This window comes from Scyliorhinus canicula, chromosome 3, assembly GCF_902713615.1.
Source record: "Scyliorhinus canicula chromosome 3, sScyCan1.1, whole genome shotgun sequence".
Lineage (NCBI taxonomy): Eukaryota > Metazoa > Chordata > Chondrichthyes > Carcharhiniformes > Scyliorhinidae > Scyliorhinus > Scyliorhinus canicula.
In genome coordinates, this window is record NC_052148.1 from 130,292,212 (window position 1) to 130,315,736 (window position 23,525).

Here is a 23,525-nt window from a genome sequence, read left to right on the forward strand (position 1 = left end):
TGGTTGATCGAAGTTAAGAAATCTCTTCCAGAAATATTCTAATTCAATTAATGAATCGTTTTGGCTAAGGGTGTTAAGGGATACAGAGTCAAGGAGGGGGTTCGGCGCCAGATCAGCCTTGATTTCATTAAATGGGTGTGACATGCCCCAGCGGCTGAATGCTTACTCTTGTTCCGATGTTCTCTTCATTTAAAGTCTCGCAGTTCAATATGTAATCTGCAGAGTGCCATTAACAATCCCATGCGGATACTTGTTTTCAGTAATTAATGATCTCAACGTAGGCATTGTATTCCTTGCAGTTGAGATCAAACACATTTTTTTCCAGCGAAGCGCTGTTGCTCTGTTTGGAAATATCAATGAGATGTTCACACGTTTCCACGTTTGATGCCGGGACCGGAATTTTAAAAAAGCTTCCAAGAGGGGGGAGGTACGTCCCCGGACTCAGACTCACCCACCGCGGCAACCGTGGAGGGGTGGAGAGGCTTTGCAAATAAAGTGAACAGGCTCACTCCCCGTTTGCCGAATAGGATAATGAGTAGGGGTTTTTTTGCACCATATTACCCCAGGTTGTGTGTTTTGATTGGCGGCGGATGCAGGTGGCGCGCGTGCGTGCGCGCGCGCCGCGGTGGAAGGCTCCGGCCCCGGGCTTGCGCTCCGGGGGTAGGCTGGGGTGTCGGCGCTGGCTGGAGCGGTGTGCGGCTGCGCGCCCTGCCTCGCTCGCTCACTTGCTCATTTCACTCCCACAGAGAGCAGCTGCTCCGCCGAGACTAATCCAGCCGCCCTTTAACTGCACCGACTTGTTCTGTCAGACGATGCACTGACTCATTCCGGGGAAGATGCCGCCCGTTCGAAAAACAGTGGCAGAGCTCCGCTCCCGAGCGGAAGGTAAGGTGCACGCCATTTGAGAGGAATGTCTTGTGACCCATCCACCCAGAGTAGAGCAGACATTGCCATTAGATTGCACCTGTCCGTACCTGTGACTTCCTCTCTCTTCCCCCACCTCTTTAGACCCCACAGCGGGTTGAAAGTTCGCCACCATTTTTTGTTTCTTTTGCAATGAAATAGCGGAAATGTTTCGAGGAAGCTGCTTTGAAATGCGATGCAGTGTGTTTTAAATAGCTTTCACACTGGCAAAGTAACAGCCGAAAGGAAATCTGTTCAGGATTTGCTGCACTCTCCAGTTTTGGAGTCAATGCCCATTGTACTGTGACTTGGAACTGAATTCGCCCCGCAATATCTGCCGTTTTGTACGAATCTGGATTATTTTTGTACTTTTGGATTTTAGGTTTGGGCACCCGTGTGATAATCGAAATTGCACCTTGTAAATTAATCATCGCCTTCCAGATTTGCTGAAGCCCGCTGCATTGCTGGTCCTCATAGCTTTTTCCCGAAAATGTCACTGGAAACTATATCGGCTGAAGTTTTTATTGATTATTTGTTATTGTCAGGAGTTATTAACCAGTCAAGGTCCAACTTGGAGTAATATGTTGGGCACAGAACCTGAAGTAAATTTTCTTTGCGGTTAGGAAGGCAAGACAAATCACCATGTTGATAATTTGTTTTTGAAGCATCGGCCTGTGTACATAATAGGAACGATTGCATTTTTAGTAACATAAGGTAATTCAGTATAAAAACAAAATTAGCTTAGCAGCTAATTGAGTAATGAGGTAGAAAATACACGAGCTTTTGCTGTTCACCGCACTGAATACAGTTAATGTTTACGGTCTTTCAGCACATATAATTGAATATCAAGTAATTGGGCTGGACGGATAATTTGAAATCCAGGTTTAATGGCAGTACACTGAGAATGCATACTTTGTAATTGCATACTGTGATGCAGCAAAATAAATCTTGTCAAATGTGGCATCTGAAGCGAAAACACTTGAGCCTGAAGCCAACATGTTTAGATAAATTATATACATCAGATTTGGGATAAAGGAGCGCTGTCGGCACAATGAACTATGAAACCCACAAGCAAGGACGGCACTGTTCATCCAATTTTGGAATATGATTTGATGGTGGCTGTCAATTCTGTTCTGAGTGCAACATTTAAGTTTGAAAGTAAACATTAATATCAATTCTATAATCCTAATAATTACCTTGAAGGGTAATTGGTGCTGTCAGTAACTTTCCTGTGCTTCAAAACTTGCATTTGCTTGTTGAGCTGTTGTGTGTAGGGGTTTTAAAAATCTGTTTATTGGACTTAATATTGCCCAAGAATTAAATTCAATCTTTCATGGGATGTGGGTGTCACTGGCAAGACCAGCATTTGTTGCCATCCCTGATTGCCCTGCACAGTGGTTTGCTGGACAGTTTCAGAGAGCAGTTGTGTGTCAACCGCAGGGTTGTGGATATGGAGTCACATGTAGGCCAGACTAGATGAGGGGGAAGATTTCCTTCTCTAAGGGATGTTAGTGAACCAGATGGGTTTTTACAACTATCAAATCATAGAATCATAGAATTTACAGTGCAGAAGGAGGCCATTCGGCCCATCGAGTCTGCACCGGCTCTTGGAAAGAGCACCCTACCCAAGGTCAACACCTCCACCCTATCCCCATAACCCAGTAACTCCACCCACCACTAAGGGCAATTTTGGACACTAAGGGCAATTTATCATGGCCAATCCACCTAACCTGCACATCTTTGTGACTGTGGGAGGAAACCGGAGCACACGGAGGAAACCCACGCACACACGAGGAGGATGTGCAGACTCCGCACAGACAGTGACCCAAGCTGGGAATCGAACCTGGGACCCTGGAGCTGTGAAGCGATTGTGCTATCCACAATGCTACCGTGCTGCCCTAAATGTCACCATTACTGAGAGTAGCTTTCAATTCCAGATTTATTATGAATTTAATTCAAATTCCATCAGCTACCGTGGTGGGATTTGGACCTCTATGCTCAGAGTATTTGCCTGGACCTCTGGATTACTAGTGACGTGACCACGGCACCACCATCTCCCCCCAAAAACACAGTCCAGTGAATTAGTGATGATGTATTACTCTTCTGAAATCCATTCTCTCCAACACAGGCTGATACCCAACAATGTGATTGGAATAACATCAAAAGAGCTCTTTGTGCTATGTGCTGAAGTCAGAGTTCTATATGTTATGTGAGGAATACAATAGCTGCTGTAATTGCACTTCATTCTGTACCAGTCCAGAATATTTTCATACCTGTGACATGTTTTACTTATTTTGTTGCAAAGCTCTTGGACATTGTTCCTAGTATTGTCACAATTTGGGAACATTAACAAGCTGTATGAAATGATGAGTTTGTAAGAGTATTTGCAAAGGGAAAATGCACACCAATGATGAAGCAGCACTTTTCTGGTATTGCATTGCAGTTAGAACATAGAACATAGAACAGTACAGCACAGAACAGGCCCTTCGGCCCTCAATGTTGTGCCGAGCCATGATCACCCTACTCAAACCAACGTATCCACCCTATACCCGTAACCCAACAACCCCCCCCCCTAACCTTACTTTTTATTAGGACACTACGGGCAATTTAGCATGGCCAATCCACCTAACCCGCACATCTTTGGACTGTGGGAGGAAACCGGAGCACCCGGAGGAAACCCACGCACACGGGGAGGACGTGCAGACTCCACACAGACAGTGACCCAGCCGGGAATCGAACCTGGGACCCTGGAGCTGTGAAGCATTTATGCTAACCACCATGCTACCCTGCTGCCCCTATTAAAGCATATAATTGTGGGAAAAGAAGAGCGAGTTAGCTATGTGATACCTTATTTGGCAATGCATGATGTTGATGAAATTTGTTACTCTGGGTATAAAAATTTTCTCATGCTGAAGTTCCTACATTGACATTACATCGGCCAGACTTTGATTTTTTTAAAAAGTTCTTCTTGACCAGCATTTATTGTCCCTCTGTAATTGCCGTTAATTGGAATAGTTTATTGTCACGTGTACCGAGGTACAAGGAAAAGTAGTATTTTGCATGCAGCTCAAACAGATAATTTTAGTACGTGAAAAGAAAATATGTAATAGGGCAACACCAGATACACAATGTAAATACATAGACACCGGCTTCGGGTTAAGCATGCAGCGGTGTAGTATTAATTATGTCAGTCCATAAGAGGGTCATTTAGGAGTCGGAGAAGAAGATGTTTTTGAATCTGTTTGTGCATGAACTTGTATCTCCTGCCCGATGGAAGAAGTTGGAAGAGTGAGTAAGGTGGGTGTGAGGGGTCTTTGATTATGCTGCCCACTTTCCCCAGGCAGCGGGAGGTGTGGATGGGAGGCAGGTTTGTGTGATGGACTGGGCAGTTTTCACAACTCCCTGAAGTTTCTTGCGGTCTTGGGCCGAGCAGTTGCCATAGCAGGCAATGATGCAGCCAGATAGGATGCTTTCTATGGTGCACCTGTAAAAATTGGTAAGAGTCAGTATGGACGTGCTGAATTTCCTTAGTTCCCTGAGAAAAGTATAGGTGCTGTTGTGCTTTTTTGGTGGTAGTGTCGACGTGGGTGGACCAGGACAGATTTTTGGTGATGTGCACACCTAGGAATTTGAAGCTGTCAACCATCGCCACCTCAGCCCCATTGATGCTAACAGGGGTGTGTACAGTACTTTGCTTACTGAAGTCAAGTGAACCTAGGCTTTGGCATACACGGGTAGTAATTTAATTATAATGTGAAGTCAAATCCATGCACAGTGTTACGATCTCAGTTGATGAATGGAACCTGGCTCAAAAGACCATGGGCTGGATTCTCAACTGTTGGGAATCTCCGTTGTGCTGGCAGCACACCCACACTCTGATTTCCTGACAGCGTGAGGCTGCGTACAATGGGAAACCCCATTGGCCAGCTGGCGGAATGGAGAATCCCGCTGCCAGTGGGTTGCACTACACCAGTTTGGGAAGGAGAATCTCCCCCCATAACGTTTTTAATATGCAGTGTGGAGGAACAGTCACAAGATTTCAAATTAGTTTAAATAACAAGAAAAAAACATTTGGTAAACATGAGAAAGTACGATATTCTTTTCCTCTCGCTTTGGCTTAACAATTACACACTGGTTTCAGGATTAACGCAATTTACAAAATACACCATAAACTACAATGGTCTCATTAACACACAGTTCTTTTTTAAGCACAGAAAAGCTGACTGTGGTAAGACACTTGAACCCAAGTTAATGTCTGTGGACTTAACCTCAAAATCCCCCAGATGATTGATTCCGATACCGTGAGCACCTGAACTTCAGTTTCCACACGAGTGATTTCAAATTCTGTTTTCAAAAATCAGACTTTAAAAGTACCTTTTTAATTAATGCTTTCCCTCTGCTGCTTCCATCAAGGTTTCGATTTCAGGTTTTATACCTCTCCCTTCAGGCTTCCTTTGTCTTTAAAGACTTTTACACAACTTCCGAGGTACAGCCACTGATTTCCACAACTATTTCAAATAATGTCTCCCAAATTGTGGTAATTTCTCAAGTACCTTAGCACTAGTGCAGATCTTTCTGTCCTCCTGTGATCCCATGCGTTTACCACTCTGTGAATTTTACTGAACCGTAATCCTTTTTAGGTTTTGTTAACTCCAGACTTCTTGAAAACATCTCTTCTTTCCTCCAGTTTCCTTAACTAGCTGGACTTTTGGTTTCTGGCATCTGTTTCCTTTACCATTGTCCCATATTATGACTTTACTTCTGGCAAGGCTGAGAGAGATGTTCTTTAGCCTTCTAAAACCAATTTCTTCTCGAGAGCTGCCTTCTTTCTCATCATCTATCTGTGATGTGGAGATGTCAGCATTGGACGGGTGAGCACAGTAAGAAGTCTTACAACACCAGGTTAAAGTCCAACAGGTTTGTTTCAAATCACTAGCTTTCGGAGCACTGCTCCTTCCTCAGGTGAATGAAGAGGTGGTTTCCAGAAACATATATAGACAAAATCAATGATGCAAGACAACACTTTGAATGCGAGTCTTTGCAGGTCATTAAGTCTTTCCAAGTCCAGATGGAGCAACTGGAGAGAGGGATAATCACAGGTTAAAGAAGTGTGAATTGTCTCAAGCCAGGACAGTTGGTAGGATTTTGCAAGTCCAGGCCAGATGGTGGGGGGTCAATGTAATATGACATGAATCCAAGGTCCCTGTTGAGGCCATACTCATGTGTGCAGAACTTAGCTATAGGTTTCTGCTCGGCGATTCTGCGTTGTCATGCATCCTGAAGGCTGCCTTGGAGAACGCTTACCCGAAGATCAGAGGCTGAATGCCCTTGACTGCTGAAGTGTTCCCCGACTGGAAGGGAACATTCCTGCCTGGCGATTGTTGTGCGATGTCTGTTCATCCATTGTTGCAGCATCCGCATGGTGTCGCCAATGTACCACGCTTTGGGACATCCTTTCTTGCAGTGTATGAGGTAGACAATGTTGGCTGAGTTGCATGAGTATGTACCACGTACCTGGTGGGTGGTGTTCATGTGTAATGCTGGTACCCATGTCGATGATCTGGCACGTCTTTCAGAGAATGCCATGGCAGGGTTGTGTGGTGTTGTGGTCGCTATTCTGAAGGCTGGGTAGTTTGCTGCAAACAATGGTCTGTTTAAGGTTGCATGGTTGTTTGAAGGTGTGGGGATAACCTTGGCAAGTTGTTCGTCTTCATTGATGACGTGTTGAAGGCTGCGAAGAAGATGTCGCAGTTTGTCTGCTCCGGGGAAGAACTGGACGACGAAGGGTACTCTGTCGGTTGTGTCCTGTGTTTGTCTTCTGAGGAGGTCGGTGCGGTCATCTATCTGCACTGCAATCAAATTGGCAAAACATAAATTAAGAGCTTCTCTACCTTGCAAGGTCCCAGTTACGAAGCAACCGTTGCTGGTTTACGCCATAGCTCTCTCCAAGCACAATAGAATTTCAAATGGAATTGAATCTAACCCCCACACATATACAAACATCTTTGTCCATCATGAATCTAACTATAGGCATTACTCTTCCAGGCACAGAAACATTAAATAAACCCACTTAACACTTTACTTTATTTCTAATGTTTACCAGTAAAAATACGTTTATTTTCTGAATACCAGTCTGTGTTCTTGAGCATTATTAACCCCTACTGAGCCTCACTCAGTTTTGCATGAAAAGTTTTGAATTCTATTTTCACTACTGTACAAGACAAATATTTACTTTGAGCTTTCAGAGAAGTAAATCCATGACAAATCGAGTTGTTTTGTGGTTTACAAAACGTAACATTCTCTACTGAGTAGTACTACACCCTATATTCTTCACTTTTATGCTGTGTATTTTATGTTTGTATTTTATGTTTGCCCTATCCTATTATGTATTTTCTTTTCATGTACAGAATGATCTGTTTGAGCTGCACGCAGAACAATACTTTTCACTGTACCTCAGTACACATGACAATAATCCAATCCAAAGAAAATACTTTTCTAGTTAAATTGTCAAGCACGACAACACCTCCATTTATGGCATTTAAACCTGAAACTGGTTTTAAAAGTAAAACCAAAAGTAACAGAAACAGGAAGGCTATTAATTTCCTGTAAATGGTTTTTAGTGCCGAAAGTGTATTGTTCAAAATTGAGCAATGGATTGTATTTTGTACATTATATTTTGAGTGGAGGTTTTGTTGTATTTGAGAAGCAAAACAAATTAAAATCTTGTAAGACTTCGCAGGGGAATTTTTTTTTTGTTTCTCCCACCAAAGCCATTGTCTTGGCTCCTAGTCAAAAATTCCATTCCCCTCTCTGGCAAATGTTTGAGGCTGTTAAGGCCCAGTTTCAAAATAAATAAGATGTTTTTCCAAAAAGCCCGCTGCCCGGAGGCACTGCATTTTATATCCAACAGGGATCCTGAATGAATGACTGTGCAAAGATGATCATTACCGGCTGTAAACCAGAGACTTTAATCAGCAACCTTTCCGTGGAGAAAGTGTGCTGAAGAACCACCATCCAAAGTAAACTTTTTTTTTTGCCTTTCACCCCTTTCCCCCTCAGTGTTTCTGTCTTTTGTGTGTGGGTCGACTGTGGGACAGTTAAAGGAAGTAATAGGTATTAGCTTGTTATCCAATCGTAGTTACTATGTCTTCCCAGTCCAACGCCGGCATCTCCGCATCATAGTTCTTGGTATAAATAAACAGCAATCGTGTTTACATTTACAAAGCTGGTGACTAATTATTGGGCAGCCAAGGGCCTGTGACTTTGGCTATTTTTAGAAGAATTATTGGTTAATGCACTTGTGTTGTGACCCTGGGACGAATGGTGCTGGAATGGACCTCGCACTTGCCCAGGGTGTCATAACCCTTGATTTTAAAATTTATCACGTTTTGTTTGCAAATCCCTCTGTGATTATCTCTCTTACCTTCTTCAGTGCCACAATCCTCAGATCTCTGCACTATTCTAGTTCTGGCTTCTTGAGCATTCGAGCATTCCTGATTTTAATTGCTCCACAATTGGTGACCAAGCGTTCAACTGCTTAGATGTGTGCTCTGGAATTCCTTCCTTAAATCTCACATTCTCTCTTGTTTTCTGCTTTAACATGCTTCTTAAAACCGGTCTTTTTGACCAAGTTTTTTGTCACCTGCCCTAATATCTCCTTTATGTGGTTTGGTATCTTTTTTGTTTTATAATGTCAATGTAAAGTGCCTGGGGATGTTTATGTTAAAGGCACTGCAACGACTTGTACTTATGGAAGTTTGATGAAACCTTGTTCGTGTGAATAGCTGGAGTCTGCAACAGGTTATGGTGGCAGAGTAAGAGTGGCTCTCCGAAACCTTGGCCCATTTTCTTTACATTTGCATCTTCATTTATAGTGCCAGTCAATTACTTTATTTGTGTACATTGTGGCGGAATAGTCTGTTATTGATAAGACATGGGAAGTTGCACAGTACAATAGTGACACAAATTGCCTAACGAATGTTAGAGAATCAACAATAATTTCTTAATTTCACAAGGACTGTTTATGTTTACCATAAGTTGTCATAGAAACTGGTTTGTATCCCATTTAATGTAGATTACAGATTGTTTGGGGAGTCATTTACGTGAAAGATTATTTCCCAACATTTAAAAGAAAACTTGTAGGATATTAGATTTTACTTGTAGGGTTTTTTTTAAAGAAAGGGTGGCTTGCTAGATGTTACAATCCCAGTTGATGTTCTAACTGGATGGGAAGATCCAAGAACAGAACCCTGGCTCAAAAGACCTTAACGTTTTTATTTTTCATAAAATGCAGAGGAACGGAGTCATAGGACTGTTAATGGTTTTAACAAGTGTGGAGTTTGCAATTTCGCCCTTCTGTGTGTGTTTCCTCCGGGTGCTCCGGTCTCCTCCCACAGTCCAAAGGTGTGCAGATGAGGTGGATTGGTCTGTGCAGTTTGGCAGGGTTGCCGGGATGGGGCAGGGGAGTAGGCCTGCGCTGGATGCTCTTTCGGAAGGTCGGTGCAGACTCGATGGGCCAAATGACCTCCTTCTGCACTGTAGGCATTCTATGCTTATAACAATAAAAAAACAAAACAAAAATGTGAAATAATGTGGCTTTATTCTTCCCCACTCCCCCATCCCCGGACGCAGCAAAGATTATGGGTTATAAAAACATTTCATCGCAGATCTAGTCATTGCTCGATACAAGTTCCAGGACAGTGACAATGTTGACTTCTACTGGCAATGCAAAAAATGATCCAGATAAGCTGTGTCAACAAAACGGTCAAATCAAAACAACCAATTGCTGTCCTTTAGCCTACTCTAAATTATCAGCAGATTGATTAGAGGAGCTACCAACGGTACTTTAAAGTGGCATTTAGTCATTAGGAAAGCTTTCCTGAAGCTTTATTTGAGTTTTCCAGGAACATTTGGCTCCAGACCTCATTACAGCCCTTTTTACTCAAAATGGACACAACGTAAATTTAAAGTAAGCTGAGAATAATTTCTCTTGACATTTTTCTGTGATTCACAATCAAAATGTTACCCCGGAGCCCTAGAAGTCAGTGAAGATCAAGGGAAAACTCTCCAGTGCCTATATCTTGCAGAAAGGAAGATGGTTGTCGTTTTTGAAAGTGAATAATCTCATCCCCAGGATATCACTGCAGGTGTTCCTCTGAGCACTTTCCTTGGTGTAACCATACCATCTTCAGATGCTTCATCAATGACCTCCCATTCATTGTAAGGAAAGGGGCTGTTTGTTGGCTATTTGATGTAAGCTCCATTCACATCTCCTTTGATCAAGCCGGAGCCACCAGTGCAAGGTAATGATCATCTCTAAAAAGAGAGCTCAAGCACATCCTTCTGATCTTCATCACTATTGGAGTCACCCACCATTAACTTCGAGGGAATGTTCCTTAATAAAAGTTTAATCGGACTCTTCTCTTGTAGCCAGGGACTTGGCACATAAAGTAAGAAAGGAGACAGGAGTAGACTATATGATTCCTCAAGCCTGCTCCACCATGGCTGAAATTCTGCCTCACCTTCACATTCCCATCCACTCCCTGGATTCTTTGATTTACTGACAATCCAAAAATCCTTCAGCCTTGAATATACCAAACAATTGAGCATCTACAACTCTCTCTGGTATAGAGAATTCCAAAACGAAATCCATATCTTGGATATCTCTGCCGGGGGAAACAACTTGCTGGTGTCTACCCTGTCCACCTCCTTCAGGATTTTTAATGTTTTACTTCAGTCGCTTCTTATTTTTCCAAGCCCTTGAAAATACATGTCCAATTTACTCAGCCTAAAGGTGATCTAAGTTCTAGCATGCTGTGATGTATTACATGCTAATTGATCATTAGATTTGAGCGCCTATGCACAGAATGGTTTAAGTGGACTTTGTTTATTCTAATGTGTTAAAAATCACAATAAACACAAATTTGAGCATGTTTGATTTTTTTCTGACTTAAATATTTAATAATTAAACCTAAGGTATAGGTTAATGCTACTTAAGTTTTTATTTCAAATTTAAATTGGCCACAGTAAACTGGGCTAAAGTTAATGGGTAAATGTATATATAAATGGTGGAAGGCATTTGGTATGATGCAAAGTAAGTACATTCTCTAAAAGATGAAGGCTTCATTTGTGTAGTTGAGCAACATTGGTCAGCAAGTGGGGTTTAAAAAAAAAAACGGCTTCAAAAAAGCTTGATGAGATGCAAGACAAAATGGATATCAAGCTCTGCAACAGAAATTAGATAAAAAAGGATAATAAATTGCACGATAAATCAAAACTAACAGCAAAAGTCTTTAACTATATTAACAGAGTGGTAAGCAAAAACTGGAACCAATAAGATGGATCGGGATGAAATTATAATGCCTAATAAGGAAGTGTATGATCTGCCAAGTGAGTATGGATTTAGATGCAGCCCCAGGACTTGGTGATTTCCACTCCAGGATATGAAAATAAGGTGAGAAATTTCTCAATCTTTTAGATTGAGAAATAATGCCATGTGAATGTCCCCACTATTTAATTGAGCGAGGAAGAAACGCTGCAACTGCAGATGTTAGTTTAACATCTGTTGTGAGAATCACAGGATTTGGGTGGTTCTGGCAAGACAGGTGTTTACTGCCTATCTCTAACTTCACTTGAGAAGATGGTGGTGGTCCACTTTTTTGATATAACTGAGTGGCTTGCTGGGCTATTTCAGAGATCAGCCAAGAGTTAACCATGTTGCTCTGTGTGGTAGCACTGTCGCTTTAGGGGGGAGCTTTTGTGGTCTACTTGCCCAACTCTGGGCCTACTTGGCCAACTCCTGGGCCTATCGCACAGGAACGCACAAACTCCGACCAATGGGGAAAATTGCAGGCTCCTGGAGCCAGAGAGTGAAGGCCTGTTTAGTGACTCTGTGTCAGTGTGTAGATTACCTTTTTTATTTTTTATCAATAAACCTTTGTTCTGTTTTATTGGAAGTGTCCCTAGTATTGCCTCGAGCTACCACATTGGTAATGCATGTAAATCGGATCAATAGCAAGTCCGCAGTACCAAGCGAACAGAGGTTAAAAACCGTTGATGACGTTAAACAGTGAATGAAAAATGCCCATGATTGGGTAGCTTGACCCATTCAATTGGGGCTGAAGACTGGAGCCAGGATATTGAGCAGCTCGGTTTCTTCTTTTACAGCAAACCAAATAATGGAGGAGGATGAACAGAAAGATATCCTATTAACAGTTTGTGGGCCCCCAAATACAACCTTTAAGAAATTTGCCTTGCCCCTGGAGGTTCCCAAAAAGAATTTGATGCCCCTGGAGGTTCCCAACACTGTCATTCAACCAGTTGGTGAGGGACTCCAGACCATTGATCATGCAAGTTCAATTCAGATGTCGGGGACCCAGGAGAGACGACCTCCGCCTTCGTTGCCAGACTCTGCTCAATGGCTGAGTATTGTGTGTTCAGCTCAGTGTTCACTGATCTGCTGTACAATGATTAGTATGTGGTGTTAATTGTGCAAAAAAAAAAGGTTTCTGGCCAGAATTAAGATTATCTAGGGCAAGTGAAATTGCTCACACAACTGTGTGCTGAGGGGTGTGTCAGAGCTTCAAAGCATGCAAGAGGACAAGGTGAATCAGTTGTGGGGTGGTATGGCTGCAAGGTGAACAGCTATGTCAGGCACAGGGAGACTGCGATCCCAGTAACAGGATCGTTGTCAGTGGACAGGGAAGAAAATGGGTCATCAGCCCAGAAGTCCAGATGATCACTACCGATGTAGCAGTCCCCCAGGCCTCCCTTAAGTGTGCCACTGCAGAGTGTTTGGGGTCACAGTAGAGGTCCTGTTGCAGATCCTTTCTACCCATGCACCCCCCACACCCCCAAAGTAATGGTGCCTGACAATGGCACTGCGTTCACTGGAGAGGATTTTAAGTACTTTGTCCGAACACATGGCATTTGCCCCACTTCCAAATGGCTTGACGGAGAGAGCACTGCAGACATTCACGACAGCTATGAAGAAGCTGTCCAACAGACCACTACACCTACGGTTGGCCAACTTCTATCTTGTAACTCAATCCACCCCCCTCCCCCTCCCCAAAAAACCATGCCATCATGGGCATCACACCAGTGGAATTACTTATGGCCTGCAGTCTCTGGACCCAATTGGACTTTGTTTTCCTGAATTTGGCAAGGAGTGTGGAGACACGGCAGACCTCCAAGAGGAAACTGTATGTTTCACTCAAAGAAGACGGGTAATTCCAAGTGAACGACCTGGTCCTCATCAGAAACTTCCTCAGGGCCACTCTTGCAACCTTCCTCAGGCCCACTGTTGCTACCAGGCAGAATGGTATCAAGGTCAGGCCCAGTCTCGTACATGATGAAATTGAACGGACGGACCGTGGAGAAGAATATTGACTATGTAAGAAGCCGGGAGATCGCAACCCAAATCTTGGAAAAGTTGGAGCCAGCTGGCAGTACCAATGCTCCAGTGGTGGAGCCAGAACAGAGGAAATCAAACAGAGTTTTGAGGTGGCCCTGTCGACAACCTGGAGGGGAGCTGGAGAAGAAAATGTCCCTTCTGTCGTGGTTAAACTTCAGACAATCTTCCACAGTGACAACGTTGCTACTTCCAGAGATGGAGGAGCTGGTTGGAGGACTAATGTGGTCTGACACTCTCTGAAAATCCCTAGTCAGATTAACGTTTATGATGACCTGTTATGGACTCTCTCCCCTCGTGTTTCTCAAACTTTATATTGTATATGGTAACTGTACATAACCTGCTTCAAAAATGTTATTGAGGGGGATGTGGTAGTGCAAACAGTTTAAGGGGTAAGCCCTCATTGTCTTCGTGACCAGCTTGGAACCTGTCATGCAGGAATGCATGTGTAGCACAGTTGCTTTACAGCGCCAGGGTCCCAGGCTTGATTCCCAGCTTGGGTCACTATGTGCGGAGTCTGCACGTTCTCCCTGTGTCTGCGTGGGTTTTCTCTGGGTTCTCCGGTTTCCCCCCACAGACCAAAGATGTGCAGGTTAGGTATATTGGCCACGCTAAATTGCCTTTAGCTAAGGTGGGGTTACTGGTTTACGGGGATAGAGAGGTGTGGGCTTAAGTGGGGTACTCTTTTTCCAAGAGCCGGTGCAGACTCGATGGGCTGAATGGTCTCCTGCACTAAATTCTATGAACCCTGACCAATGGGGGAAAAAGTGTGGGGCAAGCGGGATCCCGGGCAGAGTGCAGGCTGGAGCTGGAGAGTGAAGACTTGTTTAGTGACTCTGTACCTGTGCACAGTTTACTTGTTACCAATAAACAGTGTTCCCTTAACACTGGAAGTCTCCCTCGTATTGCCTTGAGCCGCCATACTGTGTCTGAAATTGTGCATAGGCCAGACTGGGGAAGGACAGCACATTTCTTCTCTAAAGAACAGTAGTAAACCAAATAGATTTTTACGACAGTTTTGTGGATTCATGGCCACCGTCACTGATATTAGCTTTTTATTCCATATATTACTTAACTAATTGAATTTAAATTTCTCAACTTTCAACTATGGTCGCAGGATCACTAGTCCAGGCCTGTAGATTACAAGTCTAATGACATATGCTGCCATAGTGTTTAACTGATCAGCATGAGTCAGCATTGAATTTCTGAAGGGTCGATCATATCTGCTCAATCTGGATGAATTCTCGGAAAAATATCTAACTGGAGAGGAGGGATTCTGTTGATACAGACATGCAGATGGCATATAATGAGCATCTGCAAAAATGAAAGCACATCGAATTGGAGGTAGACTTGTGACATGGGCTGTTTGGAAGGCAGGAAAGTGAGTGTAAAGCGAGATTTTTGATTGACAAGTTACGATGTGATATTTCCGAGCGATCTCTAGTTTTCACCGTATATGCTCCTGGCTTCTATAAAAGAATAGAGTTTGCATCATGTGTGCAAGTTTACACATGACACTAAGGTGACACAGTAAGATATGTGAATGGGAACAGAAAGTTGCAAGAAGATATAGACTGAGTGAATCAACAAAGCTGTTAGAAAGTGAAGTAATCTACTTCAGATAGGAGAATGATATGACTTTCGGTGAGAGACTGAGTTGTTGAGTGAGGGAACTTGAATGTTCATGTACACTTTGTGTACAAAATGTGATCAAAAATATTAAAGGAATGTTGTCCTTTTTTAAGACAAGGGAGTTAATGTACAAAAGTTAGCAAGTGATGAAGTTGTATGGAGCATTGATCAGACCTCTGGAGGGCTGCATTCGGTGCTGGGCACCAATCTTCAGGAAGGTATCTTCATAGATCATAGAATTTACAGTGCAGAAGGAGGCCATTCGGCCTATAGAGTCTGCACAGGCCCATGGAAAGATCACCTTATCTAAGCTCACACCCCCTCCTACCTATCCCAGTAACCCCATCTAACCTTTTTGGACACTAAGGGCAATTTAGCATGGCCAATCCACCTAACCTCCACATTTTTGGACTGTGGGAAGAAACCGGAGCACCCAGAAGAAACCGATGCAGACACTGGGCGAACGTACAGACAGTGACCCAAACTGGGAATCTAATCTGGGACCCTGGAGCTGTGAAGCAACTGTGCTAATCGTCAGGAAAGCATATTTATTTTTAAAACCAAGTCACATTTACCAGAATGATTCATTATCTCAATTGAAAGTCATGTCCTCCATGCAAGTTTCACAATATTGCTCCTGGTTGGCGGTGAGTAGCTGCATAATTTCCAAATACATTTTGGTGAAATCGGATAGATTTAATTTTTTAAATTTAGAGTACCCAATTATCTTTTTTTCCCAATTAAGCGGCAATTTAGCTTGGCCAATTCACCTAACCTGCACATCTTTGGGTTGTGGGGGTGAAATCCACACAGACATGGGGAGAATGTGCAAACTCCAGTGACCCAGGGCTGGGATTCAAACCCGGGTCCTCGGCACCGGAGTCCCAGTGCTAACCATTGCGCCATATGCCGCCTAATAGATTTGATGTTTTGGTGAAATTATGAACCCGTCTTGAGGTAATCAAACTATAATTGTTTATTTTAAAGCAAAATACTGCAGATGCTGGAAATCGGAAATAAAAACAGAAAATGTTGGATAAACTCGGCCAGTCTGGCGGCATCTGTGGATAGAAACAGTTAATGTTTTGAGTCTAAATGACCCTGAAGAAAGGTAGAAGTGTAAAGAATTATATAGTAGGGAAGGAGACAGAGGCCGTTTTTATACCATTGTCTACTTAATCTTTTCATGTTCCACCTCTTCCACCTTTTTTGTTTCCCCTTTTTACAGGTGTGCATGCCTTTTCTTCCCTTTTATCTCCTATCCCTTACTGTTCTGTATTTATCTTGTCTTTTTGTTTTATAGTGTGATTTTAGAGGCGGCATGGTTATTTTAGTGGTTATCACTACTGCCTCACAGCGCCAGGGACCTGGGTTCGATTCCGATCTTGGGTGACTGAATATGTGTTGTTTGCGTGGGTTTCCTCCCGGGTCCTCCAGTTTCCTCCCACGTTATAAGGATGCGCAGATTAGCTGGATTGGCCATGTCTAATAGCCCCTTAGTGTCCCAATGATTAGGTGGTGCTACGGGGATCGGCGGGGGGAGTGGATCTAGGTAGGGTGCTCTTTCAGAGGGTCGGTGCAGACTGAATGAGCCAAATGGCCTGCTTCTACACTGTATGGATTCTATGATTCTAGAGAATTTAAGTGGGCAAAATGAAGGACAATATTGGAACTTGTTTTGCTGAGGGATGGGATACCAGCCAACCTGGAAGATCCATGCAGATACTACAGCCCTCTGTAGTAATCATGTCAGGTGGGAATAACTTTGGCTTTCTATTGAAAATCTGATTTTATTTTGCTTTTCTCTCCTCTGCCATGCGTCAGGGCATTTATTGTCTGTCATGTGAAGTATTACTTAATGTGGAAAATGAATTGCATGACCCCGTTTACGTGAAGATTTTCATGTTCATTGTTCGTTCCTAATGTTTAATATATAGTAAACAATAGTATGCAATTGTCCAGAGGTACTAACCTATTTTGTGCTAGTAAAGCATGCCCATGTATGAGTTGAGACAGTGCAGAGTTGAATGCAAATTTGATGCATTTTATTTCTCATTGTGAGACAGAAAATTCTGTGTGCGTTCTCCCACTTGAAGTCATGGTGGTCTCCAGGAAGGTGACATTTACACTAATTCCACATTTCTAGGCCAGACAACCTCAACAGGGATTTGCCAAATTCTTTAATAACAAAACAACTGATAAAGTAGAACTGGGACCTTTCGATGAAGTGAAAAAATTGACACATGAAGATTATCTTTATAAAATAACACAGTGCAGAACAAAGCCATTTGGCCGATCGTTGGCAGACCTATGCAGTTAGTCCCACTCCATTCCCCTTGCCCATAATCTATCCCTTCACGTAATTATTCATTTCTTTAGTTTTTAGGCTATGTTTCTTGGTCTTAAACTCCCCAAATTACAGAAACGGGTTCTCTATATCTACCCTATCACCTCATCTTAATATCATTAGAGTCATGGAAATTTACAGCACAGAAAGAGGCCAGTTGTAATATCCTGAAAAGTTTGATCAGCTCTATATTCAGAGAACATAAACCCCAATTTGTGTAACATTCTAGTTATCTTTCAGCTTCGACTTAATAGAGGTTTATAAGATAATGAGGGGGATAGAGTGGACGTTCGGAGACTATTTCCTCGGGTGGATGTAGCTGTTACAAGGATGCATAGCTATAAGGTTCAAGTTGGGAGATATAGGAGGGATGTCGGAGGTATGTTCTTTACTCAGCGAGTGATTGGGGCGTGGAACGCACTCCCAGCTATGGTAGTGGAGTTGAACACAGGAACTTTCAAGCGGTTATTGGATAGGCACATGGAGCAGACCAGAATGACAGAGTGGGATAGCTTGATCTTGGTTTTGGACAATGCTCAGCATGACATTGAGGGCCAAAGGACCTGTCCTGTGCTGTACTGTTCTATGTGACCCTTTATTATTAAAAACAATAGCTTTTCAGGCCAGTGACGTGTGTGACACAAGTATGATTTATAGTTATGATGGGTCTTGCTATTTGGATAGACTGAGTGGTTACCACCACCAATGCTACGTAGATGACACTTGATGAAGGTAGTTTTCAATTTAAGACTATCGGTGACATTGACTTCTTACTCCATAATATTTAATTAACTAGTTATAGCATGTGTTCTCCAAACAATTTAAGGCTATCTATTGACATTGACTTCATACTGCACAATATTTAATAAACTAGTTACAGCATGTGTTCTCCAAACAATCAGACTCGCTTTTTACAATAGTTAAACGAATGACTATGATAATTAATGGTACTGATGCATTACTTTCTTTGTATACAGCTCCCCTCTGACTCCCCAAAGCGTGTCCACCATCTACAATGCACAAGTTAGAAGTGAGATAGACTACTGTCCTCTTGCCTGGATGAGTGTTGCTCCAGTAAAGGAAGATGGTTGTGGTGATTAGACATTAATCATCTCCATTCTGGGACATCACTGCAGGAGATTTTCAGGGCAATTTTTATTCTAAGGTGGGATTTGGCCATCATTGGCTAGGCCAACAGTTATTGCCTATCCCTAATTTTGCCCTTGGATTGAGTGGCTTGCTAGGCCATTTCAAAGGGCATTTAAGTGTCAATCACATTGCTGTGGATCTGCAGTCACATTTAGGCCAGACCAGGTAAGGATGGCAGATTTCTTTCCTTAAAGGAAATAAGTGAACCAGATGGGTTTTTACAAAGATCAACAATGGTTTCATGGCCATCATAAGCGTTTCAATTCCACATATTTTATTGAATTCAAATTTCTTCATCTGCCGTGGCAGGACTTGGGTACCTGGGTCCCCAGAACATTATGCTGGATCTCCAAATTACTGGTCCAGTGGCAGTACCACTACTCCACCTCCCCAGTGCCCTAGACATGACCATCTTCAGCTGCTTCATCAATGATCTTCCTTCCATCAGAAAATCAGAAGTGGGGATGCTTGCGGATGACAAATGTTCAGCACCATTTGCGGCGACTCGCACTGAAGTAAAGTGCAGAATAGTTATTAATTTTGAATCAGATTATTGATTTAGCAAAGATATTAAGGGATACGGGCCAAAGGCAGATGCATGGAGTGGCCACAGATCAGCCATGGTCTCATTGAATGGTGGGACAGGCTCAAGGGGCTGAATAGCCTACTCCTCTTCCCAAGTGGTAAGTAACATTTGTGTCACAAGTGCCAGACAATGACCATTTCCAACAATAAAGAATCCACCATTGCCATTAAGGTTATTGTCATCACTGATTCCCCCACTACCAATATCCTGGGGGTTCCCATTGGCCAAAAACTAACTGGATTAACCATATAAATACTGTGGCTTAAAGAGCAGGTCAAATGCCAGGAATCCTGGGACAAATAGCCCATCTCATGATCCCTGAAAATCTGTCCACCATCTACAAAGCACAAAAGGAGTATAATGGAATTCACTCCACTTGCCTGAAATGAGTGCAGCTACAACAGCAATCGAGGAGCTCGATACCATCCAGGACAAAGCCCGCTTAATTGTTGCCCTGTCCACAAACATTCACTCTCTACCACCACTGACATACTGTGAAATGTACCATCTACAAGATGCACTGCAAGAACTCACCAAAGCTCCTTAGACAGCACCTTCCAAATCCATGATTGCTACCATCTAAGGGCAAGCAGACACATGGGAACACCACCATCCTGACTTTGAAATCTATTGCCGTTCCTTTGCTGTTGCTGGATGAAAATCTTGAAGTTTCTTCCCAAACAGCACTGTGGGAGTACCTACACTATATGGACTACAGCAGTTCAAGAAGGCAGCTCATCACCTTGAGGGCAATTAGGAAAGGGCAATTAATGCTGACCTGACCAGTGATTTGCACGTCCCGCAAATAAAAAAAAAAACAGACCACAATGTTAATCAAGCAAATTCATGTTAAAATTCAAAACAAAATCTGTTGTATTCGTTTTTTGAGCAAAATGCTCAACTTAAAAAATATTTGTGTCCTTTTTCATCATTTTCAACTTGGATTTTTTTGACTGGAATAGAAAATTACCTCATTCCAAAAAATGAATGCTCAACTCATTTCTATTTTATATTCAATTAACTATTTTAGGAAACCATTTGTGAAATAATCTTCTGTCTCACCTGTACCTTTTTACTATGATTTGCAATAATGAAGTATCACCGATCTGATCTGTTTAGGTAGAAAGGAATCAGAATTTTCTGCAATAATCTGAAGCATTAAATATTCACGGCTTATCCATTAATAAATATTCACGGCTTATCCATTAATAAATATTCACGGCTTATCCATTAATAGCCGTTTGGTAGTACAGAACTTGAGAATCCAATCAGGACATTTCACAAGAATACCTATATAAAGGAGAATCCAATCAGGACATTTCACAAGAATACCTATATAAAGGAAAAGCAACAAATTCTACTGCGGAGAAGGTGCTGATTTGTTGGCAACTAGACTCTGGTAGAGGTGTTGTCACGCACCAGGTGACTGACGAGCATTGTTTGAAATTTAAACCAGACCTTTTGACCCTCGTCATTGCCTCTAAACAGCTGGCTTGTAATGCAGAAGAAAGTCAGCAGCGCGGCTTCAATTCCTGTACCAGCCTCTCCAATCAGGCGCCGGAATATGGCAACTAGGGGCTTCTCACAGTAACTTCATTGAAGCCTACTTGTGACAGTAAGTGACTACTATTATTATTATCTTTGAGGAGTGAGTCAGTAAATGGTTGCCACTTATTTTATTTTGCTGAAACAGGTGCAAAGTGTGTACATGTTTGTTCTGTTTGCAATGAACAAAGCCCTTTGCATTAATATATGTAGCATCCAGTGTGTGCAAATGCCCAGCATGTACAAATGCCATAAACTGAGCCCGATTCACAATCTTAAAATTGGTTGTCAGTATAATTCTTAGCATACTGAGAATTATTTTTATTTAGCAAACGTTGTCCAATAGCATAATCACATCTAATGTCAAATTGAGTTTTACATGCACGGGTTAGTGTTGCAAATAGCGGCTATGACATGCTGTTTGATGTGATCCGCCAGTCTTTGGGGTACAGGCTTACATAAGTAGCATCACACTGGCACTGAATTTCATAAACCACATTACTCATCTGTGTGATGAGCAGAATTTCTTTTTGGCTTGATAGCTGCATCCTGTTCGTGGTGAATACCGCTCATGCTGCTATGCGGTAGTGAAATAGCTAGCTTCAACTTGTTTAAATTTATGAGATACCTTGCCCTTCCAGGGTAATCTGGGCACTTTTTAGGACTGAAAGTGATGGCCTTAGGCACATTCCTGAGTTTGCATGATATACAATGTGGAATTATCTGATCAGGGTAGCCATTATCCTGCAGAATTCCTTTACTGCAACCCATTCACAAACAATGCTTGGCAGTTAACTCAGTCACCTGGTGCATTCTCTTGGCAATGCCTCTGCCAAATAGAGTCTACTTGCTGATCAACCAGCACTTTGTTCTCACAGTATGAATTGTTGTTCTCGGCTTATGTCTGCTTATATCGCTATTTTTCTGAACTGTCCTGTTGAATACGGACAATAAGTTTTGACATTTTTTTTCCAGCAATATATCCATGACTTGGCCGGCTCACCTTTAATATGATCAGTACTAAAAGTACGACTGTGCTCCATGTTCAGGCAAAGATCAAAAAGTTTGAGAGAATGTTTACAAGCAGATGCTTTGCATAGCCTAGATAATGAAAATGTAGCATGTCATAGAAATTCAGAACACCTGCTGTCGCTCCAACGTGCACAAACATTTCAGATCATTGAATGCAATGCAGAACAATGTTTCCTTGGCAACAGCATGCTAGGAAGTGCAGCAGAAAACTGCGTATTCACGAAAGGGACTTGTTACTGCCTGAGATTGTTTGGTAATAGCTGTGGGTCTTTAAATTAGACATGACTTCATGCAATGATTTGCAAAAAAAATTGTAAATTTCAAATATACATAATGATTTCAAATTCTTTTACTGATCAAGTATATTAACTCTGTGGTCCTTTAACATTAATCTGGTTAGCCTTGAGGGAAGTAATCAAATGCCACTCCTTGTGTGATATTACAGACCCTGAATGCTAGATGATGGATTTATAACTGTTAAATAGTAGAAGGTAGAAAAGATAGATTAACCTTGATTTTTGGTTTGTGATCTTCACACACTTTGAAATTGTTTGCATGCCACAATGACAGCTAGAATCAAGCTAATTTTGAATTCGGCTGTAGTAAAGTTTTTGATAATCTGCACATGTAAATTGTTGTACATGAGGCATACAGTCCTTAAAGAAGGATGTGCTTACAGAAGTAGCCCCAACATCAAAATAGCATTGCACTAATGCAATGTTCATTTGATGCAGTATTAAACAGCTAGATTTTCTAAAGTTTATTGTTTTAAAAGTGGTAATAGAGTTGAAAAACACCACCTCATCTGCACCTGTGGTTGCAGGCTCAATAACAAATTCTTAAGGAAGTACAATTCAGGATGGGTTTTAAATTGGTAATTCATACTGCATTTATATAGAATTTATATTGCGGATGGAGGCCATTCGGCCCATTGAGTCTGCACCGACTCTTGGAAAGAGCACTCTACTTAAGTCCACACCTCCACCCTATCCCCGTAACCCAGTAACCCCACTTCATGTCTTTAAGGGCAATTTGTCATGGCCAATCCACCTAACATGCGCATCTTTGGACTGTGGGAGGAAACCGGAGCACCTGGAGGAAACCCACACCAACGCGGGGAGAACGTGCAGACTCCGTACAGACAGTGACCCTAGCCGGGAATCGAACCTGGGACCCTGGCGCTGTGAAGCAACTGTGCTAATCACTGTGCTGCCAATTTGTGATTGACCAAAATCCCATTGTTTTATTAATGCACGTGCCCTAATAATACATGACTATATAACAAGATTGGTGAATCCTCCTATAAGCTTTTCTGCTATGTTAAGTAGTATTATGGAATACTTTGGACAATGTAATCTGGCTCCAGGAATGAATATATTAAGATTTTTACTGTACTTGCATGGAATGTGTACTGCAATGGAAATTAAGGGGAAAACGCTCCGCTGCTTCAGTCATACCTTTCACGAAGGAAGTTGGTTGTGGTTGTTGGAAGCCAACCAATTCAGTCTCGGGTAATCACTGCAGGAGTTCCTTAGGGTAGTGTCCTAGGACCAGCTGCTTCACCAATGATCGTCCTTCCATCATATTGTCAGAAGTGGGGATGCTCGCTAATGATTGCATATGATTTCACAAATGTTCAGCCCCATTCGTTACGCCTTAGATACTGAAGTAGTGCAAGACTGAGACAACATTCAGAATTAGACTGATAAGTGGCAAATCACATTCATCACACAAGTGCCAAGAAATTATAATTTCCCCGTGACACTTAATGGCATTAGCATCACTTAATCCTCCATTATCAAAACCCTGGAGGTTACTACTGACCAGAAACTGAACTGGCCTAGCCATATAAATACTGGAGTTGAGAGTATTGTGGGTGTACCTACCCCACATGGTCTGTAGAAATTCATATTAAAGGGAAA

The 23,525-nt window shown here is 42.3% G+C and overlaps 1 protein-coding gene across 2 annotated transcripts in view; it reads left to right on the top strand.

Moving 5' to 3' along the window:
* Positions 1-671: 671 nt before the first annotated feature.
* The window catches only part of atp8a1 (ATPase phospholipid transporting 8A1), a 433,224-nt gene continuing 410,370 nt past the window's right edge, over positions 672-23,525 (top strand). For both annotated transcript variants that reach the window (XM_038791303.1, XM_038791304.1), the window contains exon 1: positions 672-885. In XM_038791303.1, the coding sequence (XP_038647231.1) occupies positions 837-885 (49 nt within the window). In that variant the 5' untranslated portion in view covers positions 672-836. The remainder of the gene's footprint in view (positions 886-23,525) is intronic.